This window comes from Nicotiana tomentosiformis, chromosome 9 (assembly GCF_000390325.3).
Source record: "Nicotiana tomentosiformis chromosome 9, ASM39032v3, whole genome shotgun sequence".
Lineage (NCBI taxonomy): Eukaryota > Viridiplantae > Streptophyta > Magnoliopsida > Solanales > Solanaceae > Nicotiana > Nicotiana tomentosiformis.
The window spans coordinates 82,998,923-83,015,266 of NC_090820.1; the positions used below are offsets into that span (position 1 = coordinate 82,998,923).

General features: G+C 36.3%; 2 protein-coding genes across 17 annotated transcripts; one reads left to right on the top strand and one right to left on the bottom strand.

Annotated features, from left to right (window-relative positions):
• Positions 1–1,587: 1,587 nt before the first annotated feature.
• On the top strand, positions 1,588–16,071 carry LOC104120405 (probable phosphoribosylformylglycinamidine synthase, chloroplastic/mitochondrial). 16 transcript variants are annotated; one of them, XR_011410957.1, is made up of 8 exons: positions 3,481–3,628; positions 4,059–4,118; positions 4,211–6,243; positions 6,999–9,145; positions 9,446–9,520; positions 12,061–12,172; positions 14,492–14,590; positions 15,154–16,071. XR_011410957.1 is itself a non-coding variant. In XM_070185690.1 (6 exons), exons 3-5 carry the CDS (start codon positions 4,074–4,076, stop codon positions 9,142–9,144), a joined length of 4,224 nt encoding a protein of 1,407 aa, XP_070041791.1. In that variant the 5' UTR covers positions 1,588–1,606; positions 3,545–3,628; positions 4,059–4,073; the 3' UTR covers position 9,145; positions 12,061–12,421. The 16 variants fall into 16 exon arrangements, 6 of the variants coding, with proteins under 6 accessions (XP_070041791.1, XP_070041792.1, XP_070041793.1 ...); XR_011410959.1 differs by lacking the exon at positions 9,446–9,520 and having other exon boundaries at positions 12,022–12,172; positions 15,767–16,071; XR_011410958.1 differs by lacking the exon at positions 9,446–9,520 and having other exon boundaries at positions 12,077–12,172.
• LOC104120408 (uncharacterized) lies at positions 10,986–11,753 on the bottom strand. Its single transcript, XM_009632165.2, has 2 exons — positions 11,427–11,753; positions 10,986–11,309 (listed from the first exon to the last, which is right to left on the bottom strand). Exons 1-2 carry the CDS (start codon positions 11,751–11,753, stop codon positions 10,986–10,988), a joined length of 651 nt encoding a protein of 216 aa, XP_009630460.2.
• Positions 16,072–16,344: the final 273 nt, after the last annotated feature.

Below are 16,344 nucleotides of genomic sequence, written 5' to 3' on the forward strand. Positions count from 1 at the left end.
TTTTAGCATTTGCATATTTATTCTAGGATATGTAAAAATTTAATATTTACAATTCTTCTTAATAATTAAGTATTTAGGGAGACAATTAGAAAACCACCATAGTTGGTGTTCAAGATTGTTAGATATAACACTTGATTGATTTTTTTTTAAAAACAGTAAATTACTGAAAACTTTATGTTTGAATCATATATGAGATTTTAAATTTGAACGTAAAACTTAGATCTGAAATTTGAGGTTAAGTTCGAAATAGGTATTGTTGGGTTTGTTTGAAAACATCATTGGATGTTATTCTATTCGGTTGGAAATATTAAGAGGAGTTCAAAATCTCAATTTGAAGTGAATTGAAGTAGAGTTAAGCTACATTTGAATTAAATTTCGCAAAGACTCAAGAAAGAAGACGAAGTCAGTTTTTTTTTATAACAATGTATAATGTTATATACTAGTGTGTATGTGTGTATTGACAGCTCTTATACACTATTATACACTTTTATACACTTACAAAATGTATCTGCGATGAACTTTTATAACTTTCCGTTGCAATTCTTGTTCAAAATCAATCTAAATCTCTATTAAATGACTTCAAATTTTGTAGACAGTCTTTTAGATTAATTATAACAAATCTAAACAATACCCACTCCAAATTCTCACAAAATCATAATCAAATTTTAAATTCACTTATTTAAGCTTGTGCAACAACGATGGATTATCTAAAAATCTAATTTTCACCACCCAAATAGATTTAATTTGTTAAAATAATGGTTGAGTCACAATTATTGATTTAGAAATTGAGTTAGAAGTTTGATAAATAAATAAAAAATACTGAGGAGGGACTTTGAGAACCTATTTGAAGTTGAACTTGAATCTTGGCCTATTTTTCTGGGCTACAGTTTTGCAAAGCTGTATATAGGCTACCCGGTCGCAATGTATGTGTATGAGTTGTACTTATATGTAATTCTCTTTAAATAAAATAGTTCTAATAAAATTAATTGGAAGAAATAAAATAAGCAGTTTTTCAATTCTGAATTGACAGACAAGTATTTAAGGACCTGTTTGTCCATAGATTTTTTTTTTTTTTTTTCGATTTTTTTTTCAAAAAAGTGTTTGTCCATGAAATTTAGCAAGTTTTAAAAAAATCTTGGAAAAAAGGTTTTGACCACTTTTTCAAAAACATTTATTTTCTCACTCATAAAACTGCAATAGTTTTTCAAGTAAAATGCATGTCCAAACATAATTTCAAATTCCAAATACTATTTTCAACTTAACTCCAAATACTATTTTTTTTCAAAAATTACAATTTTTACGTTCAAACGCCTACTAAGTCTACAATCTTTTTGTTTTGCCCATCATCTAAAATGAAAGCAAAATATTATTTTCAAATAATATTTCGATATAATTATTACAAAATTAAAGTTTTCTAGAGATTAATAATCATCAAATTTTACTCTTAAAGTTACCTTAGTTGACTCTATATCAATCACTCATTTATAAGAGTGAGAAAATGAGCACTTATTCTTAGGATAATTAAAGTAAAAAAAAGGTAAAGTGGAAAATAAAAATAAAAAGATAAGGCAATATCTCACTAGTAGGGTTTTTGTCCAAAAGCCTCGCCAAACTATCACTCCTCTTCCTCCTTAACTTCTCTCCCATTTTCTCCTCTCTCACATTGGCTAGGTACTCGTTGTCAAAACTGATTCTTGGGTTATTTAATGGAAAATTCCTTAGGGGTTTTGAGTTTTCTTTAGCTCGCATATATTCTGTTACATTATTAGAAGTTAAGGTTTTTTTCTAATTCCGAAAATTTATCGTGCTAACTTGTATCTTGTCTTTTTATTTTTTGGTTCTAATATAATTTGTTTCCTCTTATTTATTAGCAGCAGATTTTGGCAATGGCAACATCTGCTTGAGGCATCACTGCAACAGAATTCTTACAAATATGATTATTACTGATTTTTTTTCATAATATGTTTTATATAATGATGTTGAGAAAATTGTTTAACTTTGATATTTATTTAAATTGTAGGGTTTTGGTAGACAAAAGAATTATGCTTGCATGTTACTTGCTATCGAATACATAGTGTGCTTTAGTTACTGATTCATAATTAAATATTTATCATATTTAATGGATTTTCTAAGATAAATATAGGGTCTAAACAATAATTACCGTATTCGTTGGAATTCGTACCTAATATTGTAGCTTCACTTCTTATTAGAACTTAGGAGCCTTATTTAAGTTATAAGTTGTATGCGTTAAAAGTTTAGATTAGTTTAACTGTCATGCTAATAGATAGTTGTTAAAATATTTTCTTATTTTGTACTATTATTAAATACTTATATTTTCTTTTAACTTGCAAAATTTTAAAAATTAGTTATTATAAAATATTTTTAATTCTTTTTGTACATTAAAGTAAAATAATGCATTTTAAGGGCAAAAATGCACATCAACATCTTACTTCATATTTCCCACTTTTATAATTGTAACACATGGATATTCTTACTTATTCGGACATGATTGCACCAAAGTAATAGTGTCTTGAGCTTAAGTTTTATCCATATAATATACTTATATATTCATGTTACTTATTAGATAATTATAAATAAATCTTGATATATATTAATTAATAATATGATAAAAATAATAACTAACATACTATTTTAAGTAAAATTTATTAAAAAGAATCTTTACATTAATAAGTTTAACACAATCTTATCTGCTTAGTACAGATAAATTATATCTACATAAGTTTATTACTTAACTATCATTAGTCTCAACTTGTTAATTTGCAACGTGATTATCACTACCTCATGCAAATGAAAATATCATAAAATTTAAATTTATTGCTAAATAAATTTAGATTTTTGTCATGAATATTAATCAGTATGAGATTGGTCTCCCCTTCCATTAATTACAAAGACTGGGCTTGCTCACAAATTAAATTCAGCAAAGACCCTACTTTTTCTATTCTCTACCAGATGTTAAGTAGCAAAAATTGTACAAACAAGATAATAACAAAATGATAATAAAATAAAGTATGTTTCAGTTTATCTTTTGTTATCATTGTTAATGTTAAAATAAAATTCTATTCATTGTTTGTGGCAACAAAGGCATACACCACGGACAAAGACAATTTGAACTTAGAAGTATTACGCCATGTTGTTTATCATATAATACTTCATTAATGAGGATCAGGGAACAAAAAAGATTTAAAAAAAAAAAAGAGAAATAAAAAATTCATGCCATTAATAAAAGTAATTGAAAGAAATAAAATAATCAGTCTTTTAATTTTTGAATTGACCGACAAGTTTTTAAGTCTAGGATCTTTTTGTTTTGCAGTTTAGCCCATCATCTAAAATAAAGCAAAAAAGGTATTTTCTGAATAATTTTTTTATACAGAATATAAACTACTACTACTTTTCTAAAGATTAACAATTATCAAATTTTAAGTTGACTCTATATCAATCTTTAATTTAGAATAATATTTCGAATAAAGTAGAATGAAAAAAGAAAAAGGAATATTTCAGTACTAGGGTTTTTGTCCAAAGCTTTAGCCAACACTCTCTCTCACGTTGGCTTTTCCCCTCTCACGTTCGCCATAATTTTAGCTGATTTTGCTAAAACCGTAACTTAAAGGTACATTGATTCTTTTTTCTTTTTTGCTGAAAATTTGTGGAGAAGGATTTTATGTGTATTTCAAGTTTTGATTTTTATCACACACAAATTTGCGTGTACTCTAATTCTAGCTCAGTTTTTATGCTAAAAAGCTTTTTGCGTGTGTTGAAGGAAACACCAAAACTGGGGTAAAGGACTCCCTTGTAACAAATATTGTTCTAGAGTGGGGTATTTAATTGATTTTTTATATTGTTCTAGAGTGGGGTATTTAATTGATTTTTTTCTGGGGTTATTTGATTTTGAGTTTTCTTTAGCTCGCCTATATTCTGTTACTTTTTTAGAAGTTTAGATTTTTATAATCCCAAAAATTTATCGTGCTTACTTGTTTCTTGTCTATTTTTTTTTGGTTCAAAAATAATTTGTTTCCTCTTATTTATTGCTATTGAAGCAGCAGCAAATTTTGGCAATGGCAACATCTGCTTGGGACATCACTGCAACAGAATTCTTACAAGTATGATTATTACTGATTTTATTTTCTAGAATATGTTCTGTATAATGATGTTGAGTAAATTGTTTTAACTCTGACATTTATTTAAATTGCAGGGTTTTGATAGACAAAAGCTAGCATTACCCAGACATTCCAGTAAGCAGACGAATCGTTTGCTTTGGGGTACACTTCCAAGACAAAGCCCTGTTAAGCATTCACATAAGAATTTGAGTTTAAGGTCTCATATTCCGGCGAAGATTAGAGCTGTGGTTTCGAGGGATATCAGCAGCGTCGTTAATGAAGATGTTCAGGTGGTTGCCGAGAAGGTGATGCATTTATATCGTGTTCCATTTCTACAGGACAGTGCCACTGCTGAGCTTCTCAAGCTGGTTCAGACAAAGGTCTCTAATCAGATAATTGGCTTGAAAACAGAACAGTGTTTCAACATCGGGCTCAATTCAGATATTTCAAGTGAGAAACTTTCTGTGCTTAAATGGGTTTTAGGAGAAACTTATGAACCTGAGAACTTGGGAAGTGAGAGTTTCCTCGATGAGGAGAAGAGGAAAATTCCAGATGCATATATCATTGAAGTTGGTCCACGGTTATCTTTCACTACGGCGTGGTCTGCTAATGCAGTGTCCATTTGCCAAGCATGCGGATTAACAGAGATAAATAGAATGGAGCGTTCTAGGAGGTATTTATTATATGTCGACGGGTCACTTCTGGATAGTCAAATTAATGAGTTTGCTTCAATGGTTCATGATCGGATGACAGAGTGTGTTTATGTTGAGAAGCTTAATTCTTTCAAGACAAGCATAGTTCCAGAGGAGGTTCGATATATACCCGTCATAGAAAGGGGTCGAAAGGCATTGGAGGAAATTAATGAGAAAATGGGCTTGGCTTTTGATGAGCAAGACTTACAGTACTACATCAAACTTTTCAGGGATGACATGAAGCGAAACCCGACTAATGTGGAATTATTTGATATTGCTCAATCTAATAGCGAGCATAGTAGGCACTGGTTCTTTACAGGGAAACTTGTGATAGATGGTCAACCTGCGGATAAGACTCTTATGCAGATCGTCAAGAGCACTTTGCTTGCAAATCCAAACAATTCGGTTATTGGTTTCAAAGATAATTCCAGCGCTATCAAGGGGTTTCGAGTGAAGCAATTGCGACCTATCAAGCCTGGTTCGGCATGCTTCTTGGTCATGATTACCAGTGACCTAGCTATCTTGTTTACTGCAGAAACCCACAATTTCCCTTGTGCGGTGGCACCTTATCCTGGTGCCGAGACAGGTGCAGGCGGCCGTATCCGGGATACCCATGCTACTGGAAGGGGTTCTTTTGTTGTTGCATCTACAGCCGGATATTGTGTTGGAAATCTTCATATTGAAGGTTCATATGCTCCTTGGGAAGATCCTTCTTTCACATACCCAGCAAATTTGGCTTCACCGCTGCAGATCCTTATTGATGCTAGTAATGGAGCATCGGACTATGGGAACAAATTCGGGGAGCCTTTGATTCAGGGTTATTGTCGAACGTTTGGAATGAGACTGCCAAGTGGCGAGAGGAGGGAATGGTTGAAGCCGATCATGTTTAGTGCTGGCATTGGGCAAATAGATCACCTTCACTTATCAAAGGGAGAACCCGAGATTGGTATGTTGGTAGTTAAGATTGGAGGACCAGCATATCGTATTGGAATGGGAGGTGGCGCTGCATCCAGCATGGTCAGTGGACAGAATGATGCCGAGCTTGACTTCAACGCCGTGCAGCGTGGAGATGCTGAGATGGCACAGAAGTTGTATCGGGTTGTTCGTGCTTGCATTGAGATGGGGGACAACAACCCGATCATAAGCATTCATGATCAGGGTGCTGGTGGAAACTGTAATGTTGTGAAGGAAATAATACATCCACAGGGCGCCAAAATTGATATAAGGGCAGTTGTAGTTGGCGATCACACGATGTCTGTTCTGGAAATTTGGGGTGCAGAATATCAGGAGCAAGATGCCATACTAGTGAAGCCTGAAAGTCGTGATCTTTTGCAAGCAATCTGTGCGAGGGAAAGAGTTTCCATGGCTGTTATTGGAACAATTAATGGTGAAGGGCGTATTGTCCTGGAGGATAGCGTGGCAATTGAAAAAACCAGGTCTGGTGGACTGCCCTCATCCTTAAAGTAAAACTAAAATTAATTTCTTAAAGAATAACAATCATGAATTTTATTACCTAAGTTGACTAGATATCTATCACAAAATTACAAACCTCTGTCAATTCCGCCCTAAAACAACAACAACAACAACATACCCAGTATATTCCCTGGGGCAATTCCGCCCTAAAACTAATGATAATAAATTATATTAAATTTTTAATCAGGCATTTGTTCTTAGAAGAGTAATTTAAGTTTTAAAAAAAAGGAATATCTCACTACTAAGCTTTTGTCCAAAAGTTCCAACACATTCACTGGCGGTGCTCAAAACTGAATCTTTTTATGGATGCTGAAAATTTGTGGAAGAAAGAATAAATATTTATTTCAAGTTTTGATTTTTGGCCATGATATTTGTTGATTTTGCTAAAGCAGTAACTCAAAGCTATTTTCTTGTTGTCAAAATTGTATATTTTTTTTGTATGCTGAAAATTTTGGAGAAAGATTAATATTTATTTCTGAGTGTTGGTTTTTGCAGTGCAATGCTGGTATGTATGGCATTCTTGGTCCAATTTTTGTGCTAAAAAGCATCTGGTTGTTTGTTTATTGAGAAAGAACCAAAATTTGATCTTTTTTCTTATGCTGAAAATTTGAGGATAAAGATTAAATTTTTATTTCAGGCTTTGATTTTTAGCATGCAAAACTTGTGTGTAAGCGATTCTAGCTCCATCTTTTATTCTAAAAACAATTGAAAAATGCAGGTCTAGTGGATTGCCTCCTCCTCCACCTGCAGTGGATCTTGAGCTTGAGAAGGTGCTTGGCGATATGCCTAAAAAGACATTTGAATTTCGTCGCATGAACTATCTGCGTGAACCACTTGATATTGCTCCTGCAACAACAGTCTTAGATTCATTGAAGAGGGTCCTGAGGCTCCCTTCTGTTTGTTCGAAAAGGTTCTTGACCACTAAAGTTGACAGGTGTGTCACAGGCCTTGTGGCACAGCAGCAAACTGTGGGTCCCCTGCAGATTCCTCTTGCTGATGTTGCTGTTATAGCTCAAACTTATACAGACTTAACTGGAGGTGCATGCTCAATCGGGGAGCAGCCAATAAAAGGTCTTTTGGATCCAAAAGCAATGGCACGGCTGGCTGTCGGAGAAGCACTCACAAATCTTGTTTGGGCGAAAGTTACATCTCTTTCTGATGTTAAAGCAAGTGGGAATTGGATGTATGCTGCAAAGCTAGATGGTGAAGGAGCTGCAATGTATGACGCTGCTGTTGCTCTTTCTGAAGCTATGATTGAACTTGGAATTGCAATTGACGGGGGAAAAGACAGCCTTTCCATGGCAGCCCACTCGTCTGGGGAAGTTGTTAAAGCCCCAGGGAATCTAGTCATCAGTACCTATGTGACGTGTCCTGATATAACCAAGACAGTTACGCCAGACTTGAAGCTTGGAGATGATGGTGTACTGCTTCATATTGACTTGGCTAAAGGAAAACGACGACTTGGTGGATCTGCTCTTGCCCAGGTTTTTGATCAAATTGGGGACGAAAGTCCTGATCTGGATGACGTATCTTATCTTAAGACTGTTTTTAATGAGGTTCAGAATCTAATCTCTGATGAGCTGATATCTGCTGGTCATGATATCAGTGATGGGGGACTTTTAGTGAATGCTCTGGAAATGGCATTCGCAGGGAACTGTGGCATTCACTTGGATTTAACTTCTTTAGGGAGTAGTGTACCCCAAACACTTTTTGCAGAGGAGCTTGGCCTGCTCATTGAAGTTAGCAGGAAGAACTTGGATTTAGTTCTGGAAAAGCTCTGCAGTGGTGCTGTTTCAGCTAATATTATTGGTCAAGTTACTTCATCTCCAATAGTTGAATTGAGGGTTGACGGGGTTACTCATTTGAATGACAAAACTTCTGTGCTCAGGGATATGTGGGAAGAAACCAGCTTTCAATTGGAAAAGCTCCAAAGACTGGCTTCGTGTGTAGAATTAGAAAAAGAAGGATTGAAGAATCGGCATGAACCATCCTGGAAACTATCCTTCACACCAACATTTACTGATGATAAGTATATGACTGCCGTTTCAAAGCCAAAGGTCGCAATTATTCGTGAGGAAGGCAGCAATGGTGATAGAGAAATGACTGCAGCTTTTTATGCTGCTGGATTTGAGCCATGGGATGTTGCAATGTCAGACCTTCTCAATGGAGTCATCATGCTTGATGAATTTAGAGGAATTGTGTTTGTTGGAGGTTTTAGTTATGCTGACGTGCTTGATTCTGCAAAAGGCTGGGCAGCGTCCATTCGCTTTAATCAACCTCTTTTAAACCAATTTCAGGCATTTTATAACCGTCCAGACACTTTCAGCCTTGGAGTTTGCAATGGGTGCCAACTTATGGCTCTGTTGGGTTGGGTTCCGGGGCCCCAAGTGGGAGGTGTTTTCGGTGCCGGCGGGGACCCATCACAGCCTAGGTTTGTACATAATGAGTCTGGAAGATTTGAATGCCGCTTCACGAGTGTGACAATAGAAGAATCACCGGCCATAATGTTCAAAGGTATGGAAGGTAGTACACTGGGCGTTTGGGCTGCTCATGGTGAAGGAAGAGCTTATTTCCCTGATGATAGTGTTTTCAATCATATTGTTGGCTCCAACTTGGCACCAGTGAAATATTGCGATGATGATGGCAGACCAACAGATATATATCCTTTCAATCTTAATGGTTCTCCCTTGGGTGTGGCGGCAATTTGTTCTCCAGATGGGCGACATCTTGCGATAATGCCTCATCCAGAACGCTGTTTCTTGATGTGGCAGTTCCCATGGTATCCTAAAAATTGGGATGTTGAAAAGAAAGGTCCAAGTCCCTGGTTGCGCATGTTCCAAAATGCCAGAGAATGGTGCTCATGAGGTAACTCCTTTACTTAATTATCAACTCTTCTGTCATGTTTCTATCCCTGTTGGAACTATGAAGAAACATGTAGCATAAAGACTGGTTTTGAGTGCATTATGTTTTGACTTATCCACTGTCGTATTTCAATCAATTCTTTCAAAGGCCTGTTCTATTTATATGTTTCATTGCAGTTATACTTGCAGAGGTCGTTGTAGAATATGTCCTAGTCCCTTATGTAGTAGGAGTAGAATATGTATTAATATAGGGCTCATTGTATCATTGTTAATAAATAGATTTTTCTCCCATGCATTCTCACAGATTGTATGCCGCTAGCACTATTCATCGAGTCTGCATCACAACATGATAATGAAGCTACCATCTAGTTACTTTTAGGTATGGGTAAAGAAACTTACGTTTATTGCATAAATTTTTTCTTGTGGGAAATCTCTTGCATATGTTAAAAGAACTGAAAAGAATAACAGAATTATGTAGTGACATTTAATTTTGGGTTAAAATTTAAAAAGTTTTAGAAGTTGGAAAGGTTAAGCTTTCATTCTTCTTATAAAAAAAAGTTAAGCTTTCATTCGCTCTTTCTGAGTGCTTTCCTTTTCTTTTCTCTACTGCAATTCTTGCTGTAACAACCAGCTTCACGGTCTCTATAAGATGTTGTATTAAGCTGGGATTAGGATGATCTTTAAATTTCTCTTCTTAATATTTTTTTGATAAGGTAAATTGTATTAATCAAAAGGGAGAAAAAACTCCCGCATACAAGAAGTATACAAAAAAGTAGAGAATTTACATCAGAACATGATTCTCTTCAAAAGACGCCCAATCTTCTACACAAGTAGGGGCTATATGTGTGCACCAAAAAGCGATCAAAGATAAAAGGCTATTCTTAAGATGTGAAAACGGAGAATCAATCCCCTCAAAAACTCTCCTATTTCTCTCTCCCCAGACTATCCACATGAGAGCTAACGGGGCGAACTTCCACGCCTTTTGCTTGCTTCTTCTACGGAAACCGGCCCAACTATATAGCATTTCCTTTACAGTCACCCATTGAACACCAAAATGATTCAGGATTGCTCTCCACAAACCCTAGGACACAGGACAATGCAACATGAGATGACCAACTTCTTCCCCTGAGCTTTTACACATGTAGCACCAACTAACATGTGTAATTCCTCTCTTTCGCAGATTTTCAGCTGTCAAGATCACTCCCCTCGCTGCTAGCCATGCAAAAAAGCACACCTTCGTGGGCGCCTTAGGAATCCAGATCGATGAGTATGGATAAGTAGCCTCCTCTCTCACCAACATACTCTGGTAAAAGGACTTTACGGTGAACAAACTATCGCCACGCAACCCCCATCTCTAAGAATCGCAAGATGGATGGGGCATGTCTTGCCCGTATAGGAGTGCCAACAAATTTTGGAGCTCCGCAATCTCCCAATCTTGCATGTTCCTTCTAAAAGAGAGGTCCCATACTATCCCCTTCATGCTCCTTGCGAATCTGTTGGACCATCAATTCCTTCTGGTTTGAAACTCTGAAGACGTGGGGGAAAGAGACCTTCAGAGTGTCCTCTCCACACGACCTGTGATTCCAAAAGCTGATTCTCCTTCCATCTCCCACCCTGTAAGTGATGTTGCCATAGAAAGCTTCCCAGTTCTTCATGATGTTCCTCCACATGCCACACCCGAATGGTGCTGTGATTGCCTTGGTCCTCCAACCCCCTCCCGTGGAATCGTACTTTTCTACTATGACCTCCCTCCATAGAGCATGCTCTTCTACCCCGAATCTCCACAGCCACTTCCCCAGCAAAGCTCTGTTGAATACCCTGAGATCTTTTACTCTAAGTCCACCTCACTTCTTTGGGGAAGTGACTGTCTGCCAATTCACTAAATGAAACTTTCTAGTTCCATCTGCCGCATCCCAAAGAAAATTCCTTTGAAGCCGCTCCAGTTTTTCTGTGATGCTCACAGGTGCTTGCAACAGGGACAAGTAATAGGTAGGGATACTCGACAAAGTGCTTTTGATAAGCACTTCCTTACCGCCTTTTGACAAGTACCATTTCTGCCAGCCTGCTAATTGTTTTTCAACCCTTTCAATGACTGGATTCCAAACCGAAGTATCCTTTTGCAAAGCGCCCAATGGTAGACCCAGGTAAGTAGTGGGAAGAGAGCCCAACTTACATCCGAGAACATGAGACAAAGCATCAATGTTAGCAACCTCACCCGCCGGGAAAATCTCACACTTGCCGAGGTTGATTTTGAGTCCTGATACTATCTGAAATCACTGTAGTACCTGTTTCAGGAAGGTCAACTGATCCATATCTGCATCACAGAAAACCAGGGTGTCATCCGCAAAAAGCAAATGAGAGACTCTTCGGGCACTAAGCACCCCGATCGGAGCTGAGAATCCTCTCAAGAAGCCTCCACTCGCCGCACGATCCATCATTTTACTCAGAGCATCCATCACTAAAATGAATAGCATTGGGGATAGGGGGTCACCTTGCCTGAGCCCCCTGGAGCTGCCAAAGAAACCACACGGGCTACCATTAACCAGGACAGAGAATCTGACCGAGGAAATACAGAACTTGATCCATCCCCTCCATCTTTCCCCAAACCCCATCCGCTTCATAATGAAGTTCAGGAACTCCCAATTGACATGGTGCTGTCCAATGTTGTGACTCAGATTTTCAATCCAGAAGAGTTGTGTCAATAGTGAACTCTTTGGTTGTAGATCAAGCTATTACTATATCACTTTAGGTTATTATTAATAAATTTTTGCATAATTAATCTTATACGGTAGCACTTATTCCAAATGTATCTTCATTAGACATGCTTCTTTTTAAAGTATGTATACGGAAAATAAGTTCATGTTTTTATCAAATGTACAGATTTTCTGAAAATTCTGAAGTCATGACATTGTTTGACAGACAAATATTATTAGAGGGGCAAAGCTGAGAGGCAGGTGCTGTTCTTTATCACATAGAGGTTAAAGTGCAAAGATTGGACAGAAGCGACACAGTTTAATAGTCAGTGCTGAAGGTGCAGAGATTAAGATCAGTGCAGAGCTTGAGATCTCTGCAATTTTGTTTCTGATACCATGGCACAAAGCAGATGAATTTTTCAATTTAACTGGCTGATTGTCGTTTCTTTAGATACTGAACTTTTTCATTGCCTCTTAGCTGTTTCGCTTGTTTCTTGTATACCATAATTGGTTTTTCTTATGTCTTACATATGTGATCAACTGATTTTTTTGAGCATTTTTCGTATCAATTTTCCAACTCCTCTTCACTTTGTGCATCATCCCTCATAAGGTGTGCTTGTGTTGGTTGTGGGGAACTGTCCTGTGTTATATTCCATTTCATTACAATATCTGAGTATGGATTTTGCTGTTCCTCCTGTATTTTTTTTTTCTTTACGTTGTTTGTTTTTTTTTTTTTTTTTTTTGGGAGGGGGGCACTGCGGTTAGGGAGGGCAATGCAAAGTGAAAGACACCTTATGAAGATCAAACTTGATCCAGGAACCATATGTAAACATGGTATCTGCTTAGATAGGACCGATTGACCCCTTCTCATAATGAGAATGTATATGACTTTCGGCCTATTCCCATATGGAATGAACTTAAAATCATGCATATATATAGAAGGGAACTTCATTCTCGATTCTACGAGAGTTTTCTTGAAAGCAATATAGTAATTCCTGTTTATATTGCTTTAATTCTTATCTATTTGCCTTTGTTTTGCCCCTTTTTGCTTTGTCAGTTCCAACTGTGAAATTTACGAGGTGCCTATTTAAACATGGAAAAATGTACCGCTTGTATATTGTTTTGGAGAAGTTTATGCTGTTACATTTGAATTTTCTTTCGTGTGCTTACCCCTTTATTTACACTTTGGTCATTATGTTAAATTGTTAAATGAGGAAAGAAATTCTCACTTCTCTTCATTGTTTTTTTTTCCGCTTGTTCTTAATCCTAAATGTTGTGGCTGCAACATAAACCTTGTTGGACCTTGTTTTAAGGACAAGGGAAGATGTTTGCTGTATTTGTACACTGAAATACTTTGATAGTGGTATCTATAGAACACTTTAAGAAGCTGTCCAACCAAGTCAAATTTGAGGTTTTTAGTGGTTCAATCATGAATTTCACTTGGAATTATTGAAGTCTTGGAAACACTTCAGGCTACTTAAAACTCTGGGAATATGCAAATGTCTTTCCTGGATGACCTTTTCCTTCATATGAATATCAAAACATCAACTATCTGTCAAATCATTGGTAAAGTGATATCTTGTTGAGTTCTCTCATCACGCCACCTTGTTTTTCGATTTGATAGTCAGGTTCATGAGAGAATAGGAAGAAAGAATCCTGAACAAGAAATTCTTGGCCATATAGAAACTAAAAATTAATTCAAGTAAATAATTTTCTAAATGGAAAACGGAATTTCATATAATACTAATATATAGAAGAGGCTTGGCAAGCAGGAGACGGCTGTTTTTGCTGTTTCAAATTTATCTTGCTTTTCTTTTTCTTGTTTGAATGTTATTTGACAATCGAGATGCATTTCTATTGCATCAAAGACAGTAGCAGAAATGTTTCTCTGAGGTACCATATTGTCCTTTTATGGAAATACTTCAGTACCTCATTGGTTACTGATTATGGAAAGAAATAAAGCTCCCCAATGGAAAGTGAGAAAATGTGTTAATAGCCCATGTATTCTCATTTTGATACTTGCTTTGTTTTTGTGTTTGAGTTGGCATTCAGTTTGTACTAAAATTATTGCCTAATGAAAGAAAACTAAAAGTTAAAATAACAAAATATTTCAATCGTTGATAGCCTGATACTACGATTTTACATGAGCTACTAACTGTAAGATTGTAAATTCTTGCCTTATTTCTGTTATGTGATACTCTTATGCATTAAGTTCTGACAATTTGTTAGATTTTGCTTGGTTTGCGTAGAAGAATAATGTGTTTGAGCTGCCTATATGTGACTCCTTTTATGTAGTCAATTACATGATAACTACAAGTCTTATCCAATGTGAATATGAAAACCTTAGGGGTATTCTTTTACTGTAATAATACTACTACTGTTCATTGCTGAATGATTGGGACTCATTGGGTACTTGTATTTTGTTGTTTTCAAAGTTGAGTTGCTTAGACTAAAATGAGATCGTGTACTTGAAAACAAGTATGTGTAAGAGGATAAGACATGCTTTAGCGTCAGTATTAGTATGTTGGCTTTTCTTTTATGGTTGGTGAGTTGATATGTTGGCAGAACTACAGCAAGAGGAAGTAATAGGAGATTTGCCAGGTGGTGATGTAATCTCCACACAACTAAGCTATGTCCTTTGGCTTTTGATCTTACAGGTTTCCGAGATAAAAGCAGAACACTTTCCACCTAAAATGGACATTGTTATTCAAAACGAGATACCAACAGATTTCTACAATATTGTCTGTGGAGCTGTGGTATGTGCCGCTCCTGTCCAACTTTTGCTCTTACTACTCCTACACAGTAAACTGCTCAGTGGTTATAACTGCACGAAGTGGTTACATAGATTAGAATGGAACTGGTTAGTTATCCCATTCTCACACTGTTCGATGCTGCTCCTAACTTTTCTTTCCTGTCATAGTAACTGCCAGACCTAGTAAATTGACTAAATTTAAAGAAAGAAGAAGAAAAGGAATAATGATAATTTCTAACCAAGTTCTCGGAGATTACAGGAGCAGAAGTCCACAGTGCATATTGATCTCAATTCTTCTATAAATAAGAAGACACGAGATGAGTATGGTTGCTAAAAATATTTTTTGAGAAACACGCACATTTGGCCGTTCGGCCAAAAATAATTACATCCGCTAGCCAAATATATAAAAAATATGTATATTATACATTAATGTACCAGAAATATATATTTTACTTACTATTATTTTTGGGAGCGACTATACTGTGTATTCTCTCCCCCCCCCCCCCCCCCCCCCCAAAAAAAAAAAAATAAAGAATCTAATCTATACTAATAACTATATTTCCTCAGATTGTCGGTGCTTGATGAGGTTGGAGGAAGTGAGGACGGGTATTACGAGGTTGTTGGAGGGATAATTCCGACTCCTCTTGTAGTGAAGGATACTAGATAAGTGAAAACATGTGGTATATTGCTTGGTTTTGCTGGACATCAGAGAAAAGTTGAAAAATATACAGGTTATGGCTGTTTTTTCCTCCTAGCTGATGACAAATTTTGAGAAGTTGGATAGATAAAAACAAGTATTTTTCATTTTGAGGTCTCGGAATCAAGGTTAGACTCCATTACTCGAGTCAAGAGTCTTCATGGACTTGTATTTTGATAAAGTCTTTCCTATTAATCCAATTAAGATGTCCTTTTTGGCTTGCATAACCCCTTACTCTGAAAAAGGTGACTTCTTTGTCAACTTGATTCTTGCCTAACCCCGTATTCCAGAATGCTCCACATATATACCGTTCTCATATGGCATGTCAGGCTGATCCTTACCTGAAGAACAAAAAAAACCAAATTTTTACCTCCACCTATGTTTGAGTTATACTGTAACACAGGCGGTCTTTCCTATTTAGTAGTAATAGCTTTACTACAAATTTCCCTAATCGCTTCCATTGTTTTCTTTTGTGAATTGCAGTTAATTAGGTGCTTTCTGGTTCCATTAAAGCGGAAAATATTGAAGCCATATATCACACTTTTAAGGACTCTGCTTTTATTAGTAAACCAGCTGGAGGAACTTTACAGTTCTAAATTGCGGGGGGTTAAAGCCTTCTTTTGATTTTGTTTCTCACCGTGTTAGCCGCATATAGGTGCTTTTGATGTCTATCTTTTTATATAAAGTGGTCAACGCCTCGTTTCAAGTTACCAGTTAGTTAGTCTATATATACATTGATGTGAACTGAGCATGTTCAGCGATCCTTTTAGACCTACCTTTTTGCAAAATTCAAGTCTGCTCTATGACTATTTTTTTGGCATCCTGCATAAAAAAATAAAAAAATATAGCTACTTATTCTAATAGGGTATTAAGATGTTAAATGCAAGGATAGTTGTTAGCGGCTTGTTAGGACATTGAAGAGGGCTATTGTTCTCATAGGTGTTGAAATACAGGTGGATCTAATTGCAGCCATGTAAATCGATAAATTAGTGTTCCATGTGTTGTCACAATTTGTTGACTTGCATTTTTCAAAAGTGATCAGGCATAATGATAACTTGGTT